Source organism: Chrysochloris asiatica, unplaced genomic scaffold, assembly GCF_000296735.1.
Source record: "Chrysochloris asiatica unplaced genomic scaffold, ChrAsi1.0 scaffold00219, whole genome shotgun sequence".
In the NCBI taxonomy this organism is placed as follows: domain Eukaryota; kingdom Metazoa; phylum Chordata; class Mammalia; order Afrosoricida; family Chrysochloridae; genus Chrysochloris; species Chrysochloris asiatica.
This window is the reverse complement of record NW_006408737.1, coordinates 3,552,042-3,577,847: the sequence shown is the minus strand read 5'-3', so window position 1 is coordinate 3,577,847 and position 25,806 is coordinate 3,552,042. Positions and strand designations below refer to the sequence as shown.

The window sequence follows — 25,806 nt, the reverse complement described above, 5'->3', positions numbered from 1 at the left end:
GGAAATGTTCTTAAGAAATTTTTATAAGCCAGACAAACTTCTTATTAAATATAATCAATTAAAATTTTGTTTTAAAATGCTTTTTGACTTAGAAAAATTAAAAGAATTAGAAGTTCACTACCCTCCCAGTAATGTAAGTGAATTCTGTTTTCCCATTTAGCTATGTGAATCTGAAAACACAGTACATTTAAAAATGTAGCCCATTAAGTAAATTTCCACCTTAGGTTCATGTAGGTTTACTGAATTTAAAGGTATTCGTACTTTGTTTGCTTTTTAAGGAATGTTGTTCAGTGCTGTCAGTTCACACTGACTTTGTAGTCCAGCACATTAACCACAGCACCACACCAGGACTCCTTTTTAAGGAATAAGTATATGAAGTATACATTGGTTTTATATGTAAAAGTAACTTTTATGTATATTTGACAGAAAATATGTGAATGCAGCAGCATCCTTTCTGGATTTTGAAAGACTCCACTTCATCATGGGACAGCAAATTTCGGATCAAACACAACTGGTTATTAACAAGTTACCAGAAAAAGTAGCAAAACATGTCTTATTGGTTCGAGAAAGTGGCTCTTTAACTTACGAAGAATTTCTTGGGAGAGTAGCTGAACTGAATGATGTGTAAGGCTTACTCTTTTTCATTTTATTTTGTTCCCTTTGATGTGTGTCCCATATGTCATGGCTGTATAATTTATTTAGTACCTATTATTAGTATGGAGTCCTGGTGTGGCACTGTGGGCGAATGTGTCGGACTGCAAAGTCATTTGAACTGCAAAGTCAGTGGTTCAAGTTTACCAAGTGCTCCTTGGAAACCCCATACAGGGTCACTATGGGTGGGAATCAACTCGACAGCACTTCACCACAACATTATTAGTACACTTTCCTTGTAACTTTTATAAAACATGTAATGGAAACAGAAGTGAGTGGAGGAAATTAATGTTGAATTTGGACAACCCACCATAAACATACTGAAGCAATTTTAGAATATACATCCCAATATCTCAGCAATTGTACACTGTTGTTATAGTTAACCATTATAGAGTTGGATCCACAACGGAACATAAAGCTGTCTGGTCCTGCACCATCATGATGAGTTTCAGATCAGAATGTTGTGGTCCATAGGTTGTACACTAATATAATATAAATTGACTCTTGTTTGAAAACACTGTGTAGATGTATAGCAAAAAGGCTTATGCCAATTAGCATTTTGGAGAAAGGCTCTTGGGATAGTCAGAGGCAACGCTAAGAAGTTTTCTGTATATCAGTCAATTCCACTGATTAAAAAAAAAAAAAAATCTTATGTTTCCTCACAAAGCCATTATTTGCCATGTTGTTGTTGTTAAGTGCCGTCGAGTCGATTCCGACCCATAGCGACCCTGTACAGGGTTTCCGAGGGTGTAAATCTTTACGGGAGTAGAAAGCCTCATCTTTCTCCCGCGGAGCGGCTGGTAGTTTCGAACCGCTGACCCTAAGGTTCGCAGCCCGATTCGTAACCACTACGCTACCAGAGCTCCTTAATACATATATGGTAATAATGCTTTCCCTTTTTCCTTTTTTGAAAATCATTTTTGTTAAATGTTGTCAAGTCTCGGTTCCAACTCATGGTGACACTATATAGGGTCTCCAAGATTTTGCATCTTCAAGGGAGCAGAAAGCCTCATCTTTCTCCCACCAAGCGACTGGTGGGCTCAAACCTCAGACCTTGTGGTTCGCAGTCCAGTGCTTATTGTATGGTGCTACAACACTCCCAGACTTCTTATCACTGAAGAATGGGATATTTCATTAATATTTTCTAATCAACTTATACCTTTTAAATCTTGACTTAATTATTTTGAATATATTTGTATCTAAAATGGAATATAAATTTCTCTGCCTTCATAAACTGCACACCTAGCAGAATTTAATCTTTTTTTTTTTGTGAATTGGGGTCTTTAATAGATGAATTTTCACACTGTTCTGCATAGAACCTATTGAAATATGCTGGACCCCTTGTCCCTAAATGACCCCAAACTGCTGTGCTTTTAAAATATAATTTCCTCTAGTGACAATTGGACAACTATAATTCTTTCTATGAAGCCACCCACACCCATCCCTCTTCATAGTCATATGTATACTTATGTTGTTAAGTGTTGTTGAGTCAGTTCCGACCCATAGCAACCCTGTAAAGGGTTTTCAGGGAGCGGCTGGTGAGCTTGAACTACTGACCTGTGGTTCAAACGACTTTATAGTCTAGTGCATTAGCCCACAGTAGCACACCAGGACTCCATATGTATATGTATAAAGTAACTCCACTATCTTATGTCCCCCTGGAGGTATAATTATATCTCATTTAGAGTTGCCCCTTAAATGAGAGCTTGAAGAGTCTTTAGTCTATTCAATTTAGCTAATGTTCACTGAGCACATGGTATGCGCAAGGCACTCTTCTTGACAATGAGTACTTTACTTTCAGTCTAAAATGATTGCTTAGGCAGCCTGGTGGCACAAACAGCTAAGCACTCAGCTGCTAACTAAATAGTTGGTAATTGAAACACACCCAGCCACTCTACAGGAGAAAGACCTGACAATCTGCCTCTGTAAAGATTACAATCAAGAAAACTATGGGACAGTTCTGCTTTGTCACATGGTGCTGTTAATGAGTCAAAGTCTATTTAATGACTCCCAACAACAAAAACAAAACAATTATACAAGTATTAATGTCAGATCCAGCTTTTCTAAGTGAAGCTCTTTCCACTATTCCATATTATCTTTCCTTAAAACAAAACATGGCCAAATAAAATCGATAGCAGTCTGGAACTACTTAGCATGTGGACTTACAATGTTATATCACTAGACTATCTGGAATACATTAGATAAGGAGAGCAAAATACTGTTGTGTTTTTTTTTTTTTTTTAATGAACATGGCTAACGTCTACTAATATCAGTCAATCATGAAGAGATTAAACTACAGAATTCTAATGTAAAAATAGAAAACCTTTATTAGCGACTACTTCAATAACATACTATCACATCAATACCAGTTTAAATCAGTCCAAAGACATAGCTACTTATATATTGCAGCTCCTTTGTATCATTTTCATTTACAGTTTTTTTTGAGCACCAGAGGGGATACCACACTTAACTAGGTGACTTCTTGTTGTTAGGTGCCATTGAGTTGGTTTCTACTCATAACAAACCTGTGCACAACAAAGTGAAACACTGCCCAGTCCTGCACCAACCTTAAGTTGGTTATTGCTATTAATATTTGAACCCATGTTGCTGCCGCTGTGTCATTCCATCTCATCGAGGGTCTTCCTCCTTTTTGCTGACCCTCCACTTTATCAAGCATGATGTCCTTCTCCAGGGACTGGTCCCTCTTGACAACATGTTGAAAGTACGAGAGGTGAAATCTCACCATTCTCGCTTCCAAGGAGCATTCCTGTTGTACTACTTCCAAGACAGGTTTGTTCTTCTGGAAGTCCATGGTACTTTAAATATTCTTCACCAATACCATAATTCAAATACATTTATTCTTTTATGGTCTTCCTTATTGTCCAAGTTTCACATGCATATGAGGTGATTGAACATACCATGGCTTGGGTCAGGTGCATCTTAGCCCTCAAAGTGATGTCTTGTCTCTTTAACATTTTAAAGAGGTCTTTTTGCAGTAGATTTGCCTAATGCAATATATCATTTCATTTCTTGACTGCTGCTTTCATTAGCATTGATTATGGATACAATCTGTAAGTGACTTCCAGATACCTAAGTTGAGGCCATCAAAGGTGAACAGCTAGCCCTTGGTAACAAAGTCTACCAATGAAAATAATTCAGCTGTGCCAATTCCTAGTTCACTTTTCTAGCTAGTAAGCCATGCACCCTTTGTATGGGGTTAACCTTACTGTCCTCAGACAGCATTGTACTTGTGAAATGCCCAATTATGTGACCCATGGGAATTGGTTTTAAAAGCCAAAGGTAGCCAATTCTTTTGAGAACACTGGGGAAAAAAAACTTAGGTGGACATACACATTATATGTACCATCAAGTTAAGTACCATCAAGTTGGTTTCAACTCATATCAACCCTGTATAGGGTTTCCAAGGAGTGGCTGGTTGGTTTGATCCACCCACCTTATGATTAGCAGTCCAGTGCTTATCCTACAGTGCCACACCAGAACTCTATATACAATCATATAAATACATAGAAAATGAAATACGAGGATACACACTGAACTCTGCTTTGTCTGGGTGGGGAATTGCTGAGGAAGAGGGCAGTTAATGGAGAGTTTACATTTTGCTCAGTATATTACATTATTGTATGATCTTTTATAATGAAATATAGTTAATGGTTTTTAAAAACTAGCACTTCTTTAAAAATCATTCCAATAAATCATTACTTCTCAGAACATATGGAGTAAAATTGAATTTAGAATTTTAATAGTGTCAAAAGAATGAAATATGTTTTTGTTAACTGTTTCAACCGTGAAACTAATCAATGACATTTACCATCCTTTTAGAGTCTTAGAATTAATATATATAAGCAGAGTCTGTGACATTTGTTTTTTGACTTAAAGATACTGGATAAAACGTATCTTATGAAAGTGTCCACAAACTAAGCTTACTGTGTAACAAGGAGGTGTTGGTGAAGAATACCTCCTTTTATTTATGTAGCACAGGACACTTCTGGCACTTAAAACCAATTCCTGTAGGTCAGAGTTGATGTTTCACAAACGCAAGGCTGCCTGAGGGTAGTAAGGTTAGACCTAAATGAAGGGAACATGGCTTGATAGCCAGAAAATAGAACTTGAAACTGACACAGCTAAATTATATTCATTGGCAGGTGTTACATAGGGCCAATTGTTCATTTTTGATTGCCTCAGTTTCTGTATCTGTAAGTCACTAAACTGAGTGTGAATACCCCACTGGTGTTCAGAGAGAAATGTTAATGAATAGTGATGAAAGGGAGCTGCAATATTCAAGTAATGTCTTTGAACTGACTTAAATTAATGTTGGTAGCATAATATTGAGTTAGCCTCTAAAAATGTTTTATTTTTTACTTTAGAATCTTGTAGCTCTCTAAATTAAAATTATTCCGCTAGGGGAGGGCAATAGAGTACTCTGGTAACGTAGTTGTTATGAATTGGGCTGTGAGCTGCAAGGTCAGCAGTTTGAAACTACCAGCTGTTCCGCGGGAGAAAGGTGAGGCTTTCTGCTCCCGTAAAGATTCACAGTCTCAGAAACCCTGTGCAGGGTCACTATGAGTCGGAACCGACTCCACAGCAAATAACAACAACAAGGGGAGGGCAATAGTGCTATTTTCAAATTATTTGTTTTTCTTGATTCAGCCCCAAATTATCTATAAAACAAAATTTTCAAAGAGGCATAATAAGCACTCAACTAAGCAAGATTTCCTCATACTTTATTACAACTGAGGTAATTGTCAAAATTTGGATATATGAAACCAGATAAACTCCTGTCTTTTTTAAGAAATGTAAAGACCATTGAGATAAAGATATGACAAAAAGACTTAAAAATATTCTACAATGCTTTTGACTTTATAACCTTATATATAAATTAAGTTGTATGTTTATGTAAGTTGAAAACATCCTCCTTTATTCCTGTTTGTGTGTCTTATGACCCACCTTACCCAGCACTTCTCCCTCTTCCATCAGTCTCATTGTCTGGAATTCCATTAGCATCAATCTTGATGTGTGTGTGTTATTAAGTTCCCATTTAGTTTTTATACAAGTTTTTCCATGACATTGGTTATATTTTTTTAAATGTATAGCATTTTTAAATGCTGTACATTTAAAAAACATTCTTATTATTTCCGCTCTTACTTTCATTTATCTAACTTCTCAGCCACTCCCAAGTTTCTCATCTTTAGTTTTTGAGTAAATGTCAACCATTTGGTAGCATGTAGTTGATTATTTAAGGGAGCACAGTGCTCACAGGTGATATTACTTATTTTATAAGCCAACCTGTTATTTAGATGAAAGGTGACCATTGTAAGTGACTTCAGTTCCAAGTTCAAAGGGTATCTTAGGGTGATAGTCTTAGGGGTTCTTCCCATCTCTGTTTGTCCAGTATCTTTATTCATGTTTTAAGCATCTAATTATTACCATGATTATAATTGTTATTTATCTCTGTGTGTATTTCAAATTTCCTTCTCTGTTCAAAAGTGTTACTTTAGTCTTGTTTCATAGCTCCATTTTTTAAATGAATTTTATGAAATTAACAAATAAATGCATTTGTCTTTGTTCAGAATTGCTAAGGTGGCTGCTGGACAGGAAAAACATCTGCTCTTTGAAGTACAACCTGGGTCTGATTCTTCTGCCTTATGGAAAGTGGTTGTACGGGTGGTGTGTACTAAGGTGAGACTGATAGAGCCTTTGAGCTCTGAATAGAACCACATTTAATAGTAGATATAGTGTAGTGCAACTAAATGTTAATATTTTGGTGGGCTTGTAAAACATAGTTTTAATGATGTTATTGCCTTCCAGTTGACTATTTGGATTTAATTGTTATATTTAAAAAACAAACAAACAAGAGTACTGCCATTATGTTGATTCTGACTCCCTATGTAGCGTTTCCAAAACTATAACTCTCAAGGGAGTAGACAGCCTCATCTTTCTCTGGTGAAGCAGCTGGGAGATGTGGACTAGCAACTTTGCACTTGGCAGCCTAATACCTAACCCACAGCACCACCAAGTCTCCATAGCATGGACTTTCATAATCAGGGAAGGAGGTGCCAGACCTCATCCTTACCTTATACCTCTCTCTGGCAGCCAGTAGAGTCCTAAAGTGATATCTTACTTAACTGTAAAATGACACCACTTTAGAAATTACAATTATCACAAGAGATTCCTTTATTTTAAGAACACTGGATTTCATTCATTAAAAAAAGAAAGTCTTGTTAGTAATTTTATTTATGGAGTGGATTTTTTACTATCAATGTGCTGTAAGTAGTTTATCTTTAGATTTTAGATAATTGAATATATCAGCTGTGCTAAAAATACAGTGGCAGCTGTCATAGAGTACTTGCAAGCCTCATCTACTGGTGGATGGATTAGAATTGATTATTCTTGACTTTTTGATGAAAATAAAACACAAATTTTATTAGGCTCCCTATCCAAACCCCAGTTCTAAAAATAAACAAAAAATCATCCATATGATTTGTGGTAAATATATATAATAAAAAACATTTGCTGTTTTTTGTAGTGATATTTTTACAGTGAATTTGGTGACATTAATTACTTTCAGCATGTTGTACAACCATCAACATTATCTGTTTCGAAAATTTCCCATCACATTTAACAGAAGTTTAGTGCCCCTCAAACAGTTACTTCCTTTTTCTCCCTCCCTCATTCCCACTTCTGGCAACCATTGTTGTTGTTGTTATGTGCCATCGAGTTGGTTCCGACCCATAGCGACCCTGTACAGGGTTTCCAAGGATGTAAATCTTTACGGGAGTAGAAAGCCTCATCTTTCTCCCGCAGAGCGGCTGGTAGTTTCGAACCGCTGACCTTAAGGTTTGCAACCATTAGTAAACTTTATATACATTTACCTATATGTAAACTTTATATACATTTACCAAATGTAAACTATATATACATTTACCTGTTCTAGATATGTCTTATAAATGGAATCGTATAATACAAGGGACAAAATGAACAAAAAGTAGAATTGAAGGCCGAATTAGTGAGCTTGAAGACAAATCTCTCAATATTCATCTGCTAGAGGACAAAAAAATGGAAGAAAGCCAAAGAATTATGTGGTGCACCATCAAGAGGAATGTGTGACTGGAATTTCAGAGCAGGAAGAGACAGGAAAAAAAAAAGAGAAAATTATGAAATAGTTGGTAGAAGACAACCCTCTCTCATGTCATGAAAGATGAAAAGATAAGCATTCAAGAAGTTGAATAAAGTTCAAATAGAATAGACCGCAAAAGATCACTAAGGCATAATCAAACTTTCCAAAACTCAGGGTTCCAGGTTCCAGATCATTTGTATCTGTTTCGCTTGATCTCTTGTTTCCTTGTTCCTGAGGGTCTGCTCAGAGAGCCTGCCTACTATGCCATCTTGTCCTAGAAGTACTCCGTGAACTTTGTGGCACTCCCTTGTATATGCTACAACGTGGATGAACTTTGAAAACATGTTGAGTGAAATAAGTCAGTCACAAAAGGACAAATACAAGGAGTCTTCAAAAAGTTCATGAACAAATTCCATTTTCACAAACTTGTGAATACCCCTCAGATGCAGTTTGAATGCAGTTCAGGATTCTTTCATGGCCATCTTAGTGGGATGAAGTGATATCTCATTGTAATTTCAAATTGCATTTTCCTAATGATTAATGACTATTCAGGAGAGGGCATGGGACGAGGGATATCATTGCTGTCATCAGCTGGATCTTGGATGGAAGCAGGAAAGTGGTTACTTTGGTTTCATTGACTTAACTATTCAAAGGCGTTTGACTGTGTGGATCATAACAAATTATGGATAACATTGTGAAGAATGGGAATTCCTGAACACTTAATGTGCTAATGTGGAACCAATACATAGGGCAAGAGATAGTACTGAAATAGAACAAGAAGATACTGTGTGATTCAAATCAGGAAAGGTGTGTGTTAGGATTAAATGCTTTCACCATATTTATTCAATTGGTATGCTGAGCAGATAATCCAAGAAATTGGAGTATATGAAGAGGTACACAGCATCTGTATTGAAGGAAGACTCATTAGCAATCTACAATATGCAGATGACACAACAAGAGGACTTGAAGCACTATTGATGAAGATCATAGAATAAGACCTTCAATATGGATTACAACCCAACAGAAAACAAAAATCCTCACAATTGGGCCCATAAGCAACATGAAAAACAGAAAAAACGAAAGTTTAAAAGTTTTTTTTAAAGCATTTCATTTTACTTGGATCCACAATCAAGGTCCATGGTAGTAACAGTCAGGAAATCAAATGACATATTGCATTGAGCAAATCTGCAAAACATCTCTCTAAAGTGTTAATACGCAAAATGCCACTTAGAAGACTAAAGTGCAGCTGGCCCTTCAGTTGTCACTTTATCTGCATGAGAAAGTTGTGGAGTGAATAAGAAAGACCAGAGAAATATTGATGCCTTTGAATTATGGCATTTGCAAAATGTATTATGGAGTACCAAAATAACAAATAAATCTGTGTTGGAATGAGTACAGCCGGAATACTCCTGAAAATCAGGGATGGTGAAACTTCGTCTCATATACTTTGGACATGTTATCAGGAGGGATCAATCCCTAGAGGACTTCATGCTTAGTAGAGGGTCAGTAAAAAAGTGGAAGACCTTCAAGGAAGAGGGATAGACAAAGTGGCTGCAACATTGGGCTCAACCATTAGAAAGATTGTGAGGATGGCACAAAGCAAGGCAGTGTTTCATTGGTATAAATTAAAAGTACAGAATTCTTTGGGGGAAGGGTTAAAGAGATACAACACCATCTCTCTGAAGTATATAGACCTAGATAGAGGATATGTTCTTCATATTTTGATAATTTTGTTTAATAAAGGGGTCTGTGATTCTGCAACAATACTTTTTGGCTTACCCTCACATTCCATTGGCCAGTGTTGTCTATCATTATACCAGTATTGGGCTGTTTTGATTACTATAACTTTATAGTATGTTTTAAGATTGGGAAGTGTAAGTTCTACTTTCTTCTTTTTTAAAGACTATTTTGACTATTTAGGACTCCTTGCAGTCCCATCTAAATCTGAGAATTGATTTTCCTATACCTGCAAAGAAAACTCAAAATTTTGATGTGAATTGCATTGAATCTGTAGATTGTTTTGGATAATATTGACATCTTAACATTAAGTCTTCCAATCCATGAACATGGAATGTCCTTCCATTTTTTTAGGTCTCTAGTTTTCTTTCAGTTTTCTATGGACAAGTCTTTTACTTTTTTGGTTGGAATCTTGGCATGGTGCTGTGGGTTGATGCTCTGGACTGCAAGGTTGGTCTGAACTTCAAGATCAGTGGTTTAAGCTCAACAGCTACTCCTTGGAAACCCCATACAGGTTCACTATGAGTCAGAACCAATTCGAAGGCACTTAACAACATTGGACAAGTTTTTTACTTCCTTGGTTAAATTTAATCCTAGGTATTTATTGTGATAGATGCTGTTGTAAATGGAATTGTTTTCTTAATTTCCTTTTCAGAATGTTCATTACTGATGTGTAGAAATCTGACTGGTTTTTATGTGTTGAATTTGCTTATTCTAGTAGCCTTTTTGTGGATTCTTTGAGGTTTCCTATTGTTGTTGTTGTTGTTAAGTGCTGTCGAGTCGGTTTCGACCCATAGCGACCCTGAATAGGGTTTCCAAGGCTCTAAATCTTTACGGGAGCAGATCGCCTCATCTTTCTCCCGTGGAGCAGCTGGTAGTTTTGAACTGCTGACCTTCCGGTTCACATAGGCTCATTTCATCAGCAAAAAGAGTGTAAAAGGGGAGACAACTTCTGACTGCCTGTTATTTTACCAGGGGGATGGAGAATAACCATTAGCAGCATCAGCGCAGGGCCAGTTCCTATGGGACTGAGGTCAGACATGCCTCCAGACTTCTAGCTTCTTTATCAAACTAAACACCAACCATCCCTTCCACAGCCCTCTCTACTCAGCTGCGTTCGAGAACTCATTGCAGTGACCACACAGAACTCAGGCACCAGACTCAACAGTTACGAGGTTTACTAGGGAAGTTAACAGGTTACAGTTCTTCCAGCCGGGACAGTCTGTCCTCACCAGTGCTCACAGGCTGGCCTCTCTCTGGACTTTGACCTTTTGGCCTAGCTTCAGCCCTGCTCAACAATGTTGCAAAGCCATTTTAGTGCTGCTGATAATTGCTTCAAGGACACTTAATTCAGCTATAAGCCTTAGCTCAGCTAGCTCTAGCTCCATAGATCAGTAGACCTAGCTTCTCAGTAAGTACCTGGAGGCACCCCATCCTTAAGTAAGCCTCCAGCCCTAATGCACTCAGCTTTACTTGTTCCAAGGGCTAGGAAGCCCACCACTCTTGTTGGGTGTTCAGACTCTTGGTTCTGCTGATGCCACCCTTCTGCTTCTCCTCCATTGTTTCAGCTTTTTCTCTGTCGGTCAAGGCAGTTCAGTGACCAGGGATCTCGGGTCCAAAGCATGCACTACACTCCTGGCTCTTCTTCCTTGACTATAATGATACTCCCTGTCTACTTCTGAGGTGACTCATTATATACCCAACAAGACGGCAAAACACAGTTAGCCCTGTTAACGGTCGGTCACTCACAGTTGAATCATAATCCATCAACAATACCTTCCCCCATCTTCTCTTACCCAGACCCATCAGCAAGAAGTTGTTTTGTGGGAATTAAAAAAAAAGATGATGGCTAGAAGCCACCACTCACCTGTCAGTTTGTTGCACTGTGGTGGTTTATATGTTACTGTGATGCTGAAAGCTATGCCACCGTTATTTTAAATACCAGCAGGGTCTCTCATGCTGGACAGATTTCAGTGGAACTTCCAGACTAAACAGACTAGGAAGGAGGAGAGGTGAGCCACTTTTGAAGGGTTAGCCACTGAAAATTTTATGGACAGCTGCAGAACATTGTCTGATATAATGCCAATAGATGAGCCCCTTAGGTTGGAAAGCAGGGAAGAGAAGTAAAGTAGATCTTCATGATATGGATAGAACAAAGCTGTTGGCACCTACATTTGCTGATAGGGCACAACTCAAAATGAGAAGAAACAACTACATATATTCACTAATAATTGGAACCTGGAATGTATGAAGTATGAATGTAAGAATACTAGAAGTCATCAAAAATTAATTGGAACACATAAAGACAGATATCCTAGGCATTAGTGAGCAAAAAGGACTCCTGGTGTGGCACTGTAGGAACAGCACCGGACTATGAACCACAAGGTCAGCAGTTCAAACCCACCAGCTGCTCTTCAGAAACCCTATACAGTGAGTTGGAACCAACTCTACTACACTTAACTACAACAACAAATGAGCTTAAATGGACTGGTATTGGCCATTTTGAATCCAACAATCATTTGGTTTGCTATGCAAGGAATAATGAATTGAAGATAAATGGCATCTCATTCATTTAAAAAAAACAAACAAAACATTTCAATATCTGTCTTGAAGTACAATGCTGTCTGTGATAGGATAATATCCATCAGCTTATAAGGAACAGCAATTATTACCACTGTTCATTCAAATTTAAACACCAACCCCTAAAACTAAGGAGTCTTGGTGTGGCATATAGGATAAGCACTGGACTGCTAACCACAAGTTCAGTAGATCAGACCCACCAGCAACTCCTTGGAAACCCTATGCAGGGTTGCTGTCAGTTGGAACTGACTCAGCATTTGACAACTGTGGCACTGTGGGCTAATGTGTCAGACTGCAAAGTCATTTGAACTGCAAGGTCAGTGGTTCAGACTCACCATGTGCTCCTTGGAAACCCTATACAGGCCACTATGGGTCAGAATCGACTGGATGTCACTTAACAACAACAAAGTCAGTGATGAAAATGGAGAATTCTACCAACTACTTCGGTCTGAAATTGTTCAAACATGCAATCAAGATGCCTTGATAATTACTGGTGATTGCAATATGCAAGTTGGAAAAAAGAAAGATCAATCATTGGAAAATTTGGTTTTGGTGATACAAATGATGCTGGAGATCATTATAGAGATTTGCAAGACCAACAACTTCTTCATTGCAGACACCTGTTTTCAGCAACATAAATGGCGGCTATACATGTGGACCTCACCAGATGGAGCAAACAGTAATTAAATTAACTACATCTGTGGAGAAGCTCAATATTAGCCAAAGAAAGACCAGGAACAGCCCATTAACTGCTCATGCGCAAATTCAGGTTGAAGCAGAAAAAAATTAAGTCCACAAAAGTCAAAATAGGTCCTTGGGTATATCCCACCAGGATTCCTAGTGTGGCACTGTAGTATAAGTATTGGACTGCTAACCACAAGGTTGGCAGTTCAAAGCCATTAGCTGTTCCTTGGAAAACCTATAGAGCAAGGGTCGGGAAGCAAATGCTGAGGACCATTTGGATATTTATAATATTATTCTTGGGCCCTGCAAAATTGTCAACTTAAAAATTAGCCTGCTATATTTAGTCAGACATTTAATTAGCTCACCCTTAATGTGATGGCTAAGGAGCTTTGGTAGCATAGTGGTTACGAATCGGGCTGTGAACCTCAAGGTCAGCAGTTCGAAACTTCCATCTGATCCACGGGAGAAAGATGAGGCATTCTGCTCCCATAAAGATTTACAGCCTTGGAAACCCTGTGCAGGGTCACTGTGAGTCGGAACTGACTCCACGGTACTTAACAACAACCATAATGTGATGGCTGGAGTCCTGATGTGGCGCTGTGAGTTAATGCGCCAGACTGCAAAGCTGTTTGAACTGCAAGGTTGGCGGTTCAAGCTCACCATCTGCTCCTCGGAAAGCCTACACAGGGTCACTTTGGGTCAGAACTGACTCAACAGCCCTTAACAACAACAACAACAGTGTGATGGCTAAGGAGCTCTGGTTGTGTAGTGGATATGAGTTGGGCTGCTAACCTCAACGTCAGCTGTTCAAAACTACCAGCTGCTCTGTGGGAGAAAGATGAGGCTTTCTGCTCTCGTAATGATATACAGCCTTGGAAACCCTATACAGGGTTGCTATGAGTCAGAACCAATTTTACGGGACACAACCACCACCAATGTGATGGCTGTAACTATGGTTGCCTCTACCCAACAAGCTTCTTTACCCTGTTCTGGAATAAACCATCCCTCCTACAGTATCTGGGTTTGATGATTCTTGCAGTTGCCACACAAAACTCAGAGACAATACTAATGATTATGGGGTTTATTAGGAAAGTGAACCAGAGTACAATTCAGAATGCAAAGCAACTTTGGATGCAGCAGTTCTTCAGTAAGGAACTCCTTTTCTTTGCCGTACTATAAACATGCCTCACTCATGTCTTCAGCATCTCAGTCACGTGGCATGTTGGCCTTTGCCCTTTTTGGACAAGTGTTACAAAGCTCCTTTTAGTCTGTAAATGCTCAAAGGGCATTTTTTGAAAACCAGCCTCCTGCCCATAGGTACTCAACTTCACTAAGTCCATGGACTAGGAACTTCGCAGCTGCTCTCTCTCCATGCACAGCGTTTCCAGATAGAGATCTCACATTTTTAGCTTATGGCTTTTCTTTCTTAATGGTCCTGGGATCATCTGTTCTTGATTATGAGTTGGCACCTTTTAAACCTAGCAGGATGGTAAAACTAACCAATTTTCCTCAGTCCCGGTATTAAGAGTCCTGTTTACCCTGTTTGCATGGTCCCAGTCAGTCATTTGGTGAGAATTCAGAAGCATTTGGGTAGAAAAACCTTATTAAGTAAATTAACTACCAGAGGATTATAACAAATTATGGATAGCATTAAGAAAAATGGTAATTCCAGAACACTAAATTGTGCTTATGAGGAAGATGTACATAGACCAAGAGACAGTTGTAAAAACAGAACAAGGAGATACTGAATGGTTTAAAATTAGGAAAGCTGTGTGCCAGAGTTGTGTTCCTTCATCATACTTATTCTGTATGCTGAACAAATAATCCAAGCAGTTGGTTTTATACGAAGTAGAAGATGGCATCAAGATTGACTCATCTTCAACTTGCAATATGCAGATGACAACCTTGTTTGCAGGAAGCAAGAAAATTTGAAACATTTACGGATGAAGGTCAAAAAAAAATCTTCAGAATGGGTTGCACCTCAATTTAATAAAATGAAAATCTTCTCAAGTGGATCAATAAATAACATTATAAACAGAGAAAAGATTGAAGTTGTCAAAGATTTCATTTTACTTAGATCTACAATCAACACTCATGGAAGCAGCAGTCAGGAAATCAAAAGTCACATTGCATTAGGTAAATCTGCTGCAATTGACCTCTTTTAAAGTGGTAAGAAAGAACGATGTCACTTTAAGGACTAAGGTGCACTTGCCAAACCATGGCATTTTCAATGCCTCATGCATGTGATCCCTGGTGTGGTGCTGTAGGATAAGCACTGACCTGTTAACCACCAAGGTCAGTAGCTCAAACCCACCAGCTGCTCTCAGAAACCCTGTACAGGGTCACTATGCCAGAATCAATTAGAAGGCACTTAATAACAACAGTGTATGCATGTGAATGCTGAACAATGAGTAAGAAACACCATAGCAGAATCAGTGCATTTCAATAATGGTGTTTTCAAAGAATATTTTAAGTACCCTGGACTGCCAGAATAACAAACAAATCTGTCTTGAAAGAAGTGCAGCAGGAATGCTCCTTGAAAGTGAGGGTGGCGGGACATCATCTTACATACTTTAGACATGTCATCAGGAAGGAATAGTCTCTGGAAAGTCACATGATCCCGTAGAACTGAAGAACTGTTGGGAGAACTAGAGAGAGTGACCTGGAAAGACCGAAGGTATAAATTTAGAGAAGAAAGCCAGTTGCCATCAAGTCACCTTTAACTCATGGCAACCCCATGTGTGTCATATTACACCTGTGCTCCATTGGGATTCCACGGGGTAATTTTTCAGAAATAAACCAGGCTTTTCTTCCAAGGCACCTCTGGGTAGAATCAGACCTCCAACCTTTCAGTTAGCAGCCACCTAGGGACTCCATGCTTAAAGTGCCTGAATTTCAGATTATTCAGGTGTTCTTCAGTGATTGCAAGTGGGATGGACTAGCGTAGGGTAGGAGTTTGGTGGAAATGACAAAAGAGAATGGAAGGCACAATGACTAGAGAGGGAAGGCAGATTCATGACAATGGAAAGTGTTCATAGATTGAATGATGTTCCCCACAGATATGTGTTGACTGGGCCAGGCCATGATGCTCAGTTTTAGATAACTATCTTCCACTTTGTGATCTGATATAATTATCCTGTATGTTTTAGACTCTCACCTCTATGTTGTTAATGAGGCAGGATTCTTGCCAGTTATGTGAATGGGGCAGGATGCAGTCTATAGGTTGAATTTGAGTAAATCTCTTTCAGTCTTACTATCACCAAGAAGGAGCTCTGGTAGCTCAGTGGTTACGAGTTGGGATGCTAACCTCACAGTCAGCAGTATGAAACTACCAATGGTTCCGCAGGAGAAAGATGAGACTTTCTGCTCCCGTAAAGATTTACACCCTCGGTAAACCTATGCAGGGTTGCTATGAGTCAGAATTGATTCCATGGCACACTACCACCACCACCAAGAAAATAGAGCCAGGAGGGAACCTTCTAAATCAGGGAAAGACTGATGCTGAGACACATGATGTCTCTCAGATGGTGAAAGGAGACAAGGACCTTCCCCCAGAGTTGACAGAAAGTCTCCCCCCTAGAGCTTCTGTCCTAAATTCAGACTTTACTCTCCTGAACTGTGAGAAAACAAATTTCTGTTTGGATGATGCAGAGCTGGGCTGGGCAGTGTTTCGTTCTGTTGTCCATGGGGTCACTATTATCTTGACAGCACCTAATAGCAACAATACGACTATATGAGAGATTAAATAATCCATTGATAGTTAAATGAGTTTTTGCTAAGGTTCAAATGGCCTGCCAGGAAAAACACAGTCACTTTTTGTGTAGGATTTGTGTGAGAGTTACTTTCTTTAATTTGGAAATTTGAGTATAAAATAAAACTTTAGATATTCAAAAAGTATTCCACTGTTTGGATTTTAGATAGTTGTTGAATTCAAATAAAGTTAATTTTTTTAAACGTAAAGAATTATCAGTACTGGTTGCTAACATTAATGTCCTTACTGTTAGAAAGTTGCCTGACCTTATCTACTCTAACAAGGATAATAACCATTTTACAGGAGTATTTTAAGTATCAAATGAGATAAAATTTTTTAAGGACTTTGAACCCCATAGTCTTATTCCTTTTTTTCAGACTCATGCTCTCTGGTTATCTAATTTGCAAACCTTGAAAGTTCCTATTTCTTAGGATGTTTGACTATATTTGTTTTTGTTTTGAAAATTGGGCAGGAAAAAAAGGATCCACTTTTTAATTTTTTCTTTGTACTCTTAGATTAACAAAAGCAGTGGAATTGTGGAAGCATCACGGATCATGAACTTGTACCAGTTTATCCAGCTTTATAAAGACATCACAACTCAAGCAGCAGGAGTGTTGGCACAGCACTCCACCCCTGAAAACCCTGATGAAAACTCACTGCCTGTAACATCTTGTCAGGCTAGTTTTTGGATGGGAAGGTATTATATGCACAATTACCATGTATCACTTGCTTATTTTCCAATTTGCAAGCTACTAAAATCTCACTAATATTATTTCCAATGTTCTTTGTGACATTTTAAGAGCACATTATTTTTGTCTTGTTTGCTAGTGTGTCTCAGATTAATTTTCAGATTACTGTATGCTTCAGGACATTGTTAGAGTGACAATTTAAAGATGTTATAATGTAACTCACACTTGGTGATGTTTCAGTTCTCTCAACTCTACAAATTTGCATCTAATGACAAAGGAGATAGTTATTGTCCTTGTTTATATTAAATACTTGGGTTCTTAGACAATCAAAGCCCTTCAGAGAATTAGGTATAAGAGTCTGGCAAAATCAGCCAAGTTTTTTAAGAGTTGGGTTCATTGGAACATTAAAATTTTAAATTGGCTCCAGAACTCTAGTCCCTTCAGATATGAACAAACAGTTGATGCACATATTGCATATACTGAGTTACTAGAAGGAAATGAAATCAGCCAGAATTTTTTGTGATAGTATTTGTTTACTCAGGCCTAATATACTATTGTTCTATATAAACTTTTTTTTCCTTCTCTATTATGCTTTTGGCATGTGAATGTTCCCACCTGTTGCCATTTGACAACATGACCAGAATTTAAATTTATAAACACCTCATTGGAAAAATACTTGCGTGACTCCCAACATGCTGACAACTTGTGTTATTGTCATTTGGGGTAGACAGCCAAAATCTGTATTGACAGTGTCTTGTTACCTTAATGTGAAGAACAGGCCTAACAATTTCTCTTACTGAAATTCTAACCACTTGCACTTGGTCCATTCTAACCAACTGGTTTCCAACTGCTATGTTGTAGTTAAACTATATATTTTCCATTGATCATTTCCCGTTTATTTTAAATAGGATATTTGTTTTTATAGTTTTGGACTAATCCTCATATGCGTCTTACTGACATGCTAAATGAGTTTTAGATCATTATAGGTGGTGTTTAGGAAGTAACTTATCTTTCCTATATACTTTAATTTTTAAAACACAGGGATCTGATTTTTTTTTCCTTTCTTCAGAGTAGTGGATTTTACCCTCAAGTGTTTTGAAAACTAATGATAGTGTCTCCTAGTATATTTATGCTTTATAGTAACAATTGAAAATAAATTAATACTTTTTCTTGTTGCAATCATCTTAATGAAGGACATAAGGGTGTTATCCTTCTCATATGCCCTTGAGACTGCCAAACTTAATGCCTAACTCTTAGGTTAGGGCTGCTTCTTGCCTTTGTATGTTTTCTATTTCTATTTCATAGAAAGTCTTCCCAAGTTGAAAGGGTCCTTAAGGGACTTTTATTTAGTTGAATTTTATCTCTGATGTATAATTCTGTTAATGGTTTTCATTTATTGAATACTTACAGGATACAAAGCATTGTGACGAGTGTTTTACATATAATAATGAATCCTTACAACAATCCTATGGGAATATAAAAATTGGCTCCATTTTAAATGAAGAAACTGAGGTTTAGACAAATAAATAGAAATTGGCCTAAGTGCTGCTACATTAGTATTCTCTGGTACCTAAAGCTTGTCTGCTACAGTGCTGCTCAAACTTCAGCAATCAGTAGTTCTGAGGAGAAACCTGAGATTTTGTCACGCTCCCAGGTGCTGTCAATGCTGCTGATATAAGGACCACACTTTGTGTCCTAAGACTCAACTTACCACAGTTTGCCAAGTGGTAGTCCAACTTGTGCTTGAATGACTCCAGGTATGTGGGACTCGCTGCTTCAGAGAAGAAAGCCTTTTCTTAGTCAGATGGCTGTAATCACTGGGACGTTTTCCCTTTGGTTTGATTTCCTCAATCTAGTCAACATCTGGCTTTCTTAAGGCAGCACAAGCCAGAGTCTAGGACCAAATTCTCACTGTATTCAAGTCCTGACTCCGCCTCTTAATGAGTGACTTTGGACAAGTTCTTTAAACTCCCTTTTCTCAATTTCTTCATCTTTTAAAAGGCAATGATAACAATACTATCTGTCTCACAGGGCTGCTTTTGAGAGAAATTAGGTAAATATGTAAAGTACTTAGAACAGTGCTTTACCTGTAGTAATTTGTCTATATGAGTTAGCTGTTATTATTATTACATTATTATTGTGTTCTACTTTTGGCTTTCAAAAGCTTTTCCTTCTCAAAAAAACATCCCAGGTTCCTACAGCCTTGGTGTATTTGGGTTTATATGGATTATATATGGTCTCTTTTACATGTTGGGGGCTTTTCTAGATGGGCATTCATTTGTAGAAACTCTAATTCAAGTTTGTATACCCATTGTCTGGCATAGTATGGTGGACCTAAAGTCACTTAAATGTTAAACTGAATATGTGTGTACACACATACATATACACACACACAGGAATACTAAGATGAATTAGGATTTCTATTTTTGAGGCGCTTATAATCTAGGCATATAATACACACACACATGTGTATCTGTGTGTAGATATATGTGTGTGTGTAATCCTGGTTCTATAGGCTAAGCACTGGACCACAATGTTTGTTTGAACCTCAGGGTCAGTGATTCAAACTCTCCAGCCACTCCTCGGAAACCCCACACAGGGTCACTATAAGTCAGAACCAGCTGGATGGCAGGTAGCAACAACAACAGCATTTATATGTGTATGTGTGTGTGTGTATCCACCACTTCTCTGTCAGTTTGTGGCTTGTATGTTGCTGTAATGCTGGAAACTATGTCACTGGTATATTAAATACTATCAGAGTAACCCATGGTGGACAGGTTTCAGCAGAGCTTCCAAACTAAACAGACTAGGAAGGAGAAACAAGACACTTGTGAATGGTTAGCCACCGAAAACATTAAGAATAGCGGCAGAACTTTGTCAGATACAGTGCCAGAATATGAGTCCCTCAGGTTGGAAGGCATTCAAAATACAACTGGGCTAAGAGCTGTCTCGACTTTATGATGGGAATGGAGTGAAGCTTTTAGGACTTGCATTTGCTGATGGGGCGCAACTCAAAATGAGAAGAAACACCTGCAAACATACATCAATTATTGAAACATGGATTTTACAAACTATGATTCTAGGAAAATTGTAAGTTGTCAAAAATGCAATGGATCACACTAGTAAGGCTTTAGTGATCTAAAATGGATTCGCATTGGCACCAAGAAACCTAATATCATCAGCCAAAACAAGTCCTGGGGTAGATGAAACAGATCATCACCTGCACATATACAAGTTCAGACTGAAGTAGAAGGAAATTAAAATCCACAGAAGCCAAAATATGACCTTGAGTATGTTCCACATAAATTCAGAGACCATTTCAAGAACAGATTTGATGTGTTAGACACCAGTGACCAAAGACCAGAAGAGTTGTGGGATGACATCAAGAACATCAGACTTGAGGAAAGCAAAAGATCGTTAGAAAGAGAGAAAAGGGCCAAAATGTGTGTCAAAAAAGATCCTGAAACTTGCTTTTGAGTATAGGAAGCTAAAGTGAATGAAAAAAATGAAGAAGTAAAAGATCTGAACAGTACATTTCAAAGGGCAGCTCAAGAAGACAGAGTATTATAATGAAATGTGAAAAGACCTGGAGTCAGAATACTAAAAGAGAAAAATACATTGAGCATTTCTCAAGCTGAAAGAACTGAAGAAAAAACTGAAGCCTCAGTTTGCAGTATTAAAGAATTCTATGGACTCCTGGTGTGACACTGTAGGCTGACTACTAGACTACTAACCACAAAGTTGGTGGTTCAAACCCACCAGTCGCTCCTTGGAAATCCTATATATGGTCGCTTTGAGTCGGAACCAAGTCAACTATGTTGAGTTGTTCACAACTGTGTTGTTGTTAAGTGCTGTCGGGTCAGTTTCAACTCATAGCAGCCTTGTATAGGGTTTCTAAGGAGCAGCTGGTAAGCTTGAACCACTGACCTTAACTATCTCAAGAGGTACCCTATGATCAAGAACTAATGGTACTGAAGGAAGAAATCTAAGCTGCACTGAAGACATTATCAAAAAACAATACTCCAGGAATTAATGGAATACAATTGAACTGTTTCACCAAGCTAACGCAGTGCTAAAGATGCTCACGGTCTATGGCCAGTTTATTGGGAGAGATCCGTATTTGTGCCCATTCCAAAGAAAGGTGACCCAACAAAATACAGAAATCACCAAACAGATTAATTAATATCACATGCAAGTAATTGTTGCTAAAGATAATTAAAAAATAGTTGCAACCGTACATTGACAGGGAGCTGCCAGAAATTCAAGCCAAATTCAGAAGATGTGGAATGAGGGATATTGCTAATGTTAGATCGTTCTTGACTAAAAGAAGAAAATACCAGAAAGATGTTTACTTATGTTTTATTGACTACTCAGAGGCATTCAACTGTGTGGATCGTGATAAGCTATGGACAACATTGTGAAGAATGAGTATTCCAGAAACTTCATTGTGCTTATGAGGAACCTGGACATAATAGACTAAGAGGAGGCAGTTGTTCAAACAAAAAAAGGGGATGCTGAATGGTCTAAACTCAGGAAACGTGTACGTCAGGATTGTATCATTTCACTATATGTATTCAATTTGTATGCTGAACACATGGTCCAAGAAACTGGATTATATGAAGAAGAATGTGCATCAGGATTGGAGGAAGACTCTTTAACAACCTGTAATATGCAGATGACACAACCTTGCTCGCTGGAAGCCAAGAGGACTTAAAATACTGATTAAGATAAAAGACTGCAGCCTTCAATATGGATTGTACCTCAATGTAAAGAAAACAGAAATCCTCACAACTAAGTTAGTAAATAACATCTGATAAATGGAGGAAAGATTGAAGTTGCCAAAGATTTCATTTTGCTTGGCTTCACAATCAACACTTATGAAAGCAGCATTTAAAAAATAAAATGATTGCAGAACTTGCCCTTTGGTTGTTTAAATATTTATATATTCCTGAGTGTTTTTGTGTACATCAAAAAAAGGAATAGATAGAAACAGATACTGTTTAATGACGATGCACAGTGAAGATTGTAATCATTGCAATGAAATGAGTGTAAAACCAATGTTCTCCCATGTAAACGATCAATCAAATCACAATAAAACTTAAAAAGAAAGAAAGAAAATGATATATTGCACTAGGCAAATCTGCTGCAAAAGAGAAACCTGGTCAGTTTGAAGACTAAGCTGTGTCTGATCCAAGTCATGGTATTTTCAGTTGCCTCATGTGTATGTGAAAGTTGAACAGTGAATAAGGAAGACCATAAAAGAATCAGTGCAGTTGGAGAAGAACATTGAAAGTACCTTGGATAGCTAGAAGAACAAACAAGTTTGTCTTGGTAGAAGTACAACCAAAAGGCTCCTTAATAGCAAGAATGGCGAGACTTCATCTCTTGTTCTTTGGATATGTTGCCAGGAGTATTAATCCTCAGAGGACATCATGCTTGATAAAGTAGAGGGTCAGCAAAAAAGAAAGCCATCAACAAGGTGAATTGACACAGTAGCAGTAGCAGTGGGATCAAACAGCAATTGTGAGGATGGTGCAGAACAGGGCAGTGTTTCATTCTGTTGTGCATGGGTTCTCTATGAGTCAGAACTGACTCAGTAGCACCTAACAACAACAATATATTTATGAAGTTCTCATATGGTGCATTAGGATAAGCACTGAACTGCTGACCACCACATCACTATTTCAAACCCCCCAACAGCTGCTCCTTTGGAAAACCCTATACAGCAGGGATAGGGAATATCTGGCCCATAGACTGTATGTTGTTAAGTGCCATCGAGTCAGTTCCAACCCATAGCGACCCTGTGTAGGGTTTCCGAGGAGCAGCTGGTGCCTTGAACGCCGGTCTTGTAGAATCAAATGGCTTTGCAGTCTGGCGCATTAACCCACAGCACTACACCAGGACTTCCATGGACCGTATAAGCCCCACAAAATCATTCAGTCTGGCCCTGCCAAGGCAACCGCAGTTCCAGCTATCACATTGTTGTTATTGAGTGCTGTTGAGTCAAGCCATCACTTTAGGAGTGATTTAATTAAATGTTTGACCAAATATAGCTGGCTGATTTTTTAAGTTGATAATTTTGTATGGTTTACAAATGATGTTATAAATTTTGGCAGTCTTGTTCCCCACCCCTGCTATACAGGTCACTGTGAGACAGAACTGAGTGGATGGCATATAACAGTAATACATATAATATAGCTAAGCTCTTAGCTACTAACCAAAATGTTAGCAGTTTGAACCCACCAGCTGGTCTGCTTTCATAAAGATGGTTGTTGTTAAGTGCTGTTGAGTTATTTCCAACTCATAATGACCCTGTATGAGGTTTCCAAGGAATAGCTGATGGGTTTGAAGTATCGACCTTGCAGTTCAAATTGCCCTTGTGGTCCAGTGCTTATCCTACAGTGCCACACTGGAACTCCTTGGAAACCCTATGAGGAAGTTCTGCTGTGTCCTCTTGTATACAAGAGGGCTTTAAAAGTTTGTAGAAAAATGGAATTGAAAGATAACAGAATTTTTACATAAACTTTTTGAAACTCTTCAATACTTTGAATACATTCAATACTTTGAATATCATATCTAAAATCAAATATATTAGATCGACATGCATATATAGGTTTTCATTCAGTTTTACCATTTCAACTCAGGGGCTGCCCTCTTCCCCATTACTGAAGCATAACATTTAATCTTTCACCACATCCTCATGATTTTTCCTTTATTATGACTCTTGGACCAGTCCCTAATTATCTCCCAGATAAATTGCTAAAACAAGGTTCTAACTAATTTTCCTCCCTCCAGACTGTCCCCCTGATTAATCTTCCCCAAATATTGTTTGAGTGGGGTGTATTTCCTCCTGATTTAGCACTGATCCTGGTGTGGTACTAATGGATAAGCACTTGACTGCTAACCGCAGGTCAGCAGTTCAAACACACCAGCTGCTCCTCAGAAACTGCTCATAGGGTCACTGTGAGTCAAAAATGGGCACTTAACAACAAGCACTGATCTTTGGTTGCCTGTCAAAGCAAATTCACATATTATTTTGGTACTCAGTGCTGAGATTATTTTTGCTGTATTGAACAGATCTTTTCTTTCCCCAGGAGCATCATCCCAGCATCCCTATTACAAATACATATGCATACGTATACACCTCCACATTGTCTGTTTATTTACCTAGTGTGCTCCATCTTTATCAAAAGCATATCTTTTTTCCACCTCATTTATTCAACAAGTTATACTGGTCTTCTCATTCTTTACTTAGCACTTTCTACACTTTTGACATTTGTATTGTTTTATGTTAAAATCAACAGATTTTAAAGTGCTATCTCTATGTGTGGAGTCCTGGTGTGGTGCTGTGGGTTAATATACTAGACTGCAAAATTGGTTTGAAAGGCAAGGTCAGCAATTTAAGCTCACCAGCCACTTCTCAGAAACCCTGCAGAGTCGCTATGAGTCAGAACCAACTCAATGGCACTTAACAACTACCTCAATGTGTAAGGCGCTCTGGTAGTGTAGTAGGTTACATGTAGGGCTACTAACCACAAGGTCAAGTTTGAATCTACCAACTGCTCCACAGAAGAAAGATGAGGCTTTCAGCTCCCATAAAGGTTTACAGCTTTAGAAATCTAACCAGGGTCCCTATAAGTTGAACTGACTCCATGCCACATAACCACCATAACAGTGTATTAGGCAAAGCTATAAAACTGTGGGGCGGGGGGTGGGGAGGGGAGCCAAAAATAGTTCCTGCCTTTATAATAAACTTTTGGTAGTTTGTTTTTGAAACATTGAGGTGTGTGTTTGTTGTTGTTTTTTTATAATCATAAAAATAATGCATGCTCAATTAAGAAAATCATTACAAATAGAGAAATGCACAAAGAATAAAAGAATATTAAAATCACTTCCAACAGACTTTTGAGTACATAACAAAACTGTATTCAAAGAGCTTGGTTTACAGAGAAATCAGCCATTAAACAGCCAATTGAAATATAACATTTAAGTGCATTAATTGGACAATGGTGGTTCTGCAAGCACAGAAAAGATGCTATTATGAGCTGAGTTGCTGAGATTGGAGCTTACCAAATTCATAAGGGCTTCCAGAAAAGGAAAATACCATGCAGAAGCATGTGTCTAATTCAGGGGCACTCTAAGTTATGTCTGGAATAGAAGGCCACACATCTTTTTTTCCAAGGAAATGAAAGGGGCTCTTTGAAGACAAGAGACTTTGTTTTCTGTCTTCTTTGTATTTCCAAGAGCTCCTGACAGCTAAGACTAAGCCATTCTTTCATGTATATTCCCATTATCAGTGTCAGTACTGTAAGGACATGGTTGTTGTTAAGCGCCATCGAGTCTGTTCCGACTTAGTGGCAGGGCCCAAATCTTAAGAGTTATGAATCCTGCACCATGAAGAAATCATCTGTTGATTTAATTCATTTATGCAAGTTCAGTATGCTTAAAATGAACTGTTATTTTCAGAAAGACCAGAATATTCCCAGCTTTTTTTCATATTTACAGATTTTTTTCTTTTACTCAATCTTTATGAAATATGTCCCTTAGTACTTTTTCCCTAATATAAATAGTCACTGTCT

At 38.2% G+C, this 25,806-nt stretch overlaps 1 protein-coding gene across 1 annotated transcript in view; it reads left to right on the top strand.

Annotated features, from left to right (window-relative positions):
• Positions 1 to 25,806, top strand: part of RNF141 (ring finger protein 141) — a 56,036-nt gene that overhangs the window by 18,201 nt on the left and 12,029 nt on the right. Inside the window, exons 2-4 of the mRNA XM_006873007.1 lie at positions 427 to 624; positions 6,240 to 6,348; positions 17,054 to 17,235. Of these exons, the coding sequence (XP_006873069.1) occupies positions 482 to 624; positions 6,240 to 6,348; positions 17,054 to 17,235 (434 nt within the window). The 5' untranslated portion in view covers positions 427 to 481. The remainder of the gene's footprint in view (positions 1 to 426; positions 625 to 6,239; positions 6,349 to 17,053; positions 17,236 to 25,806) is intronic.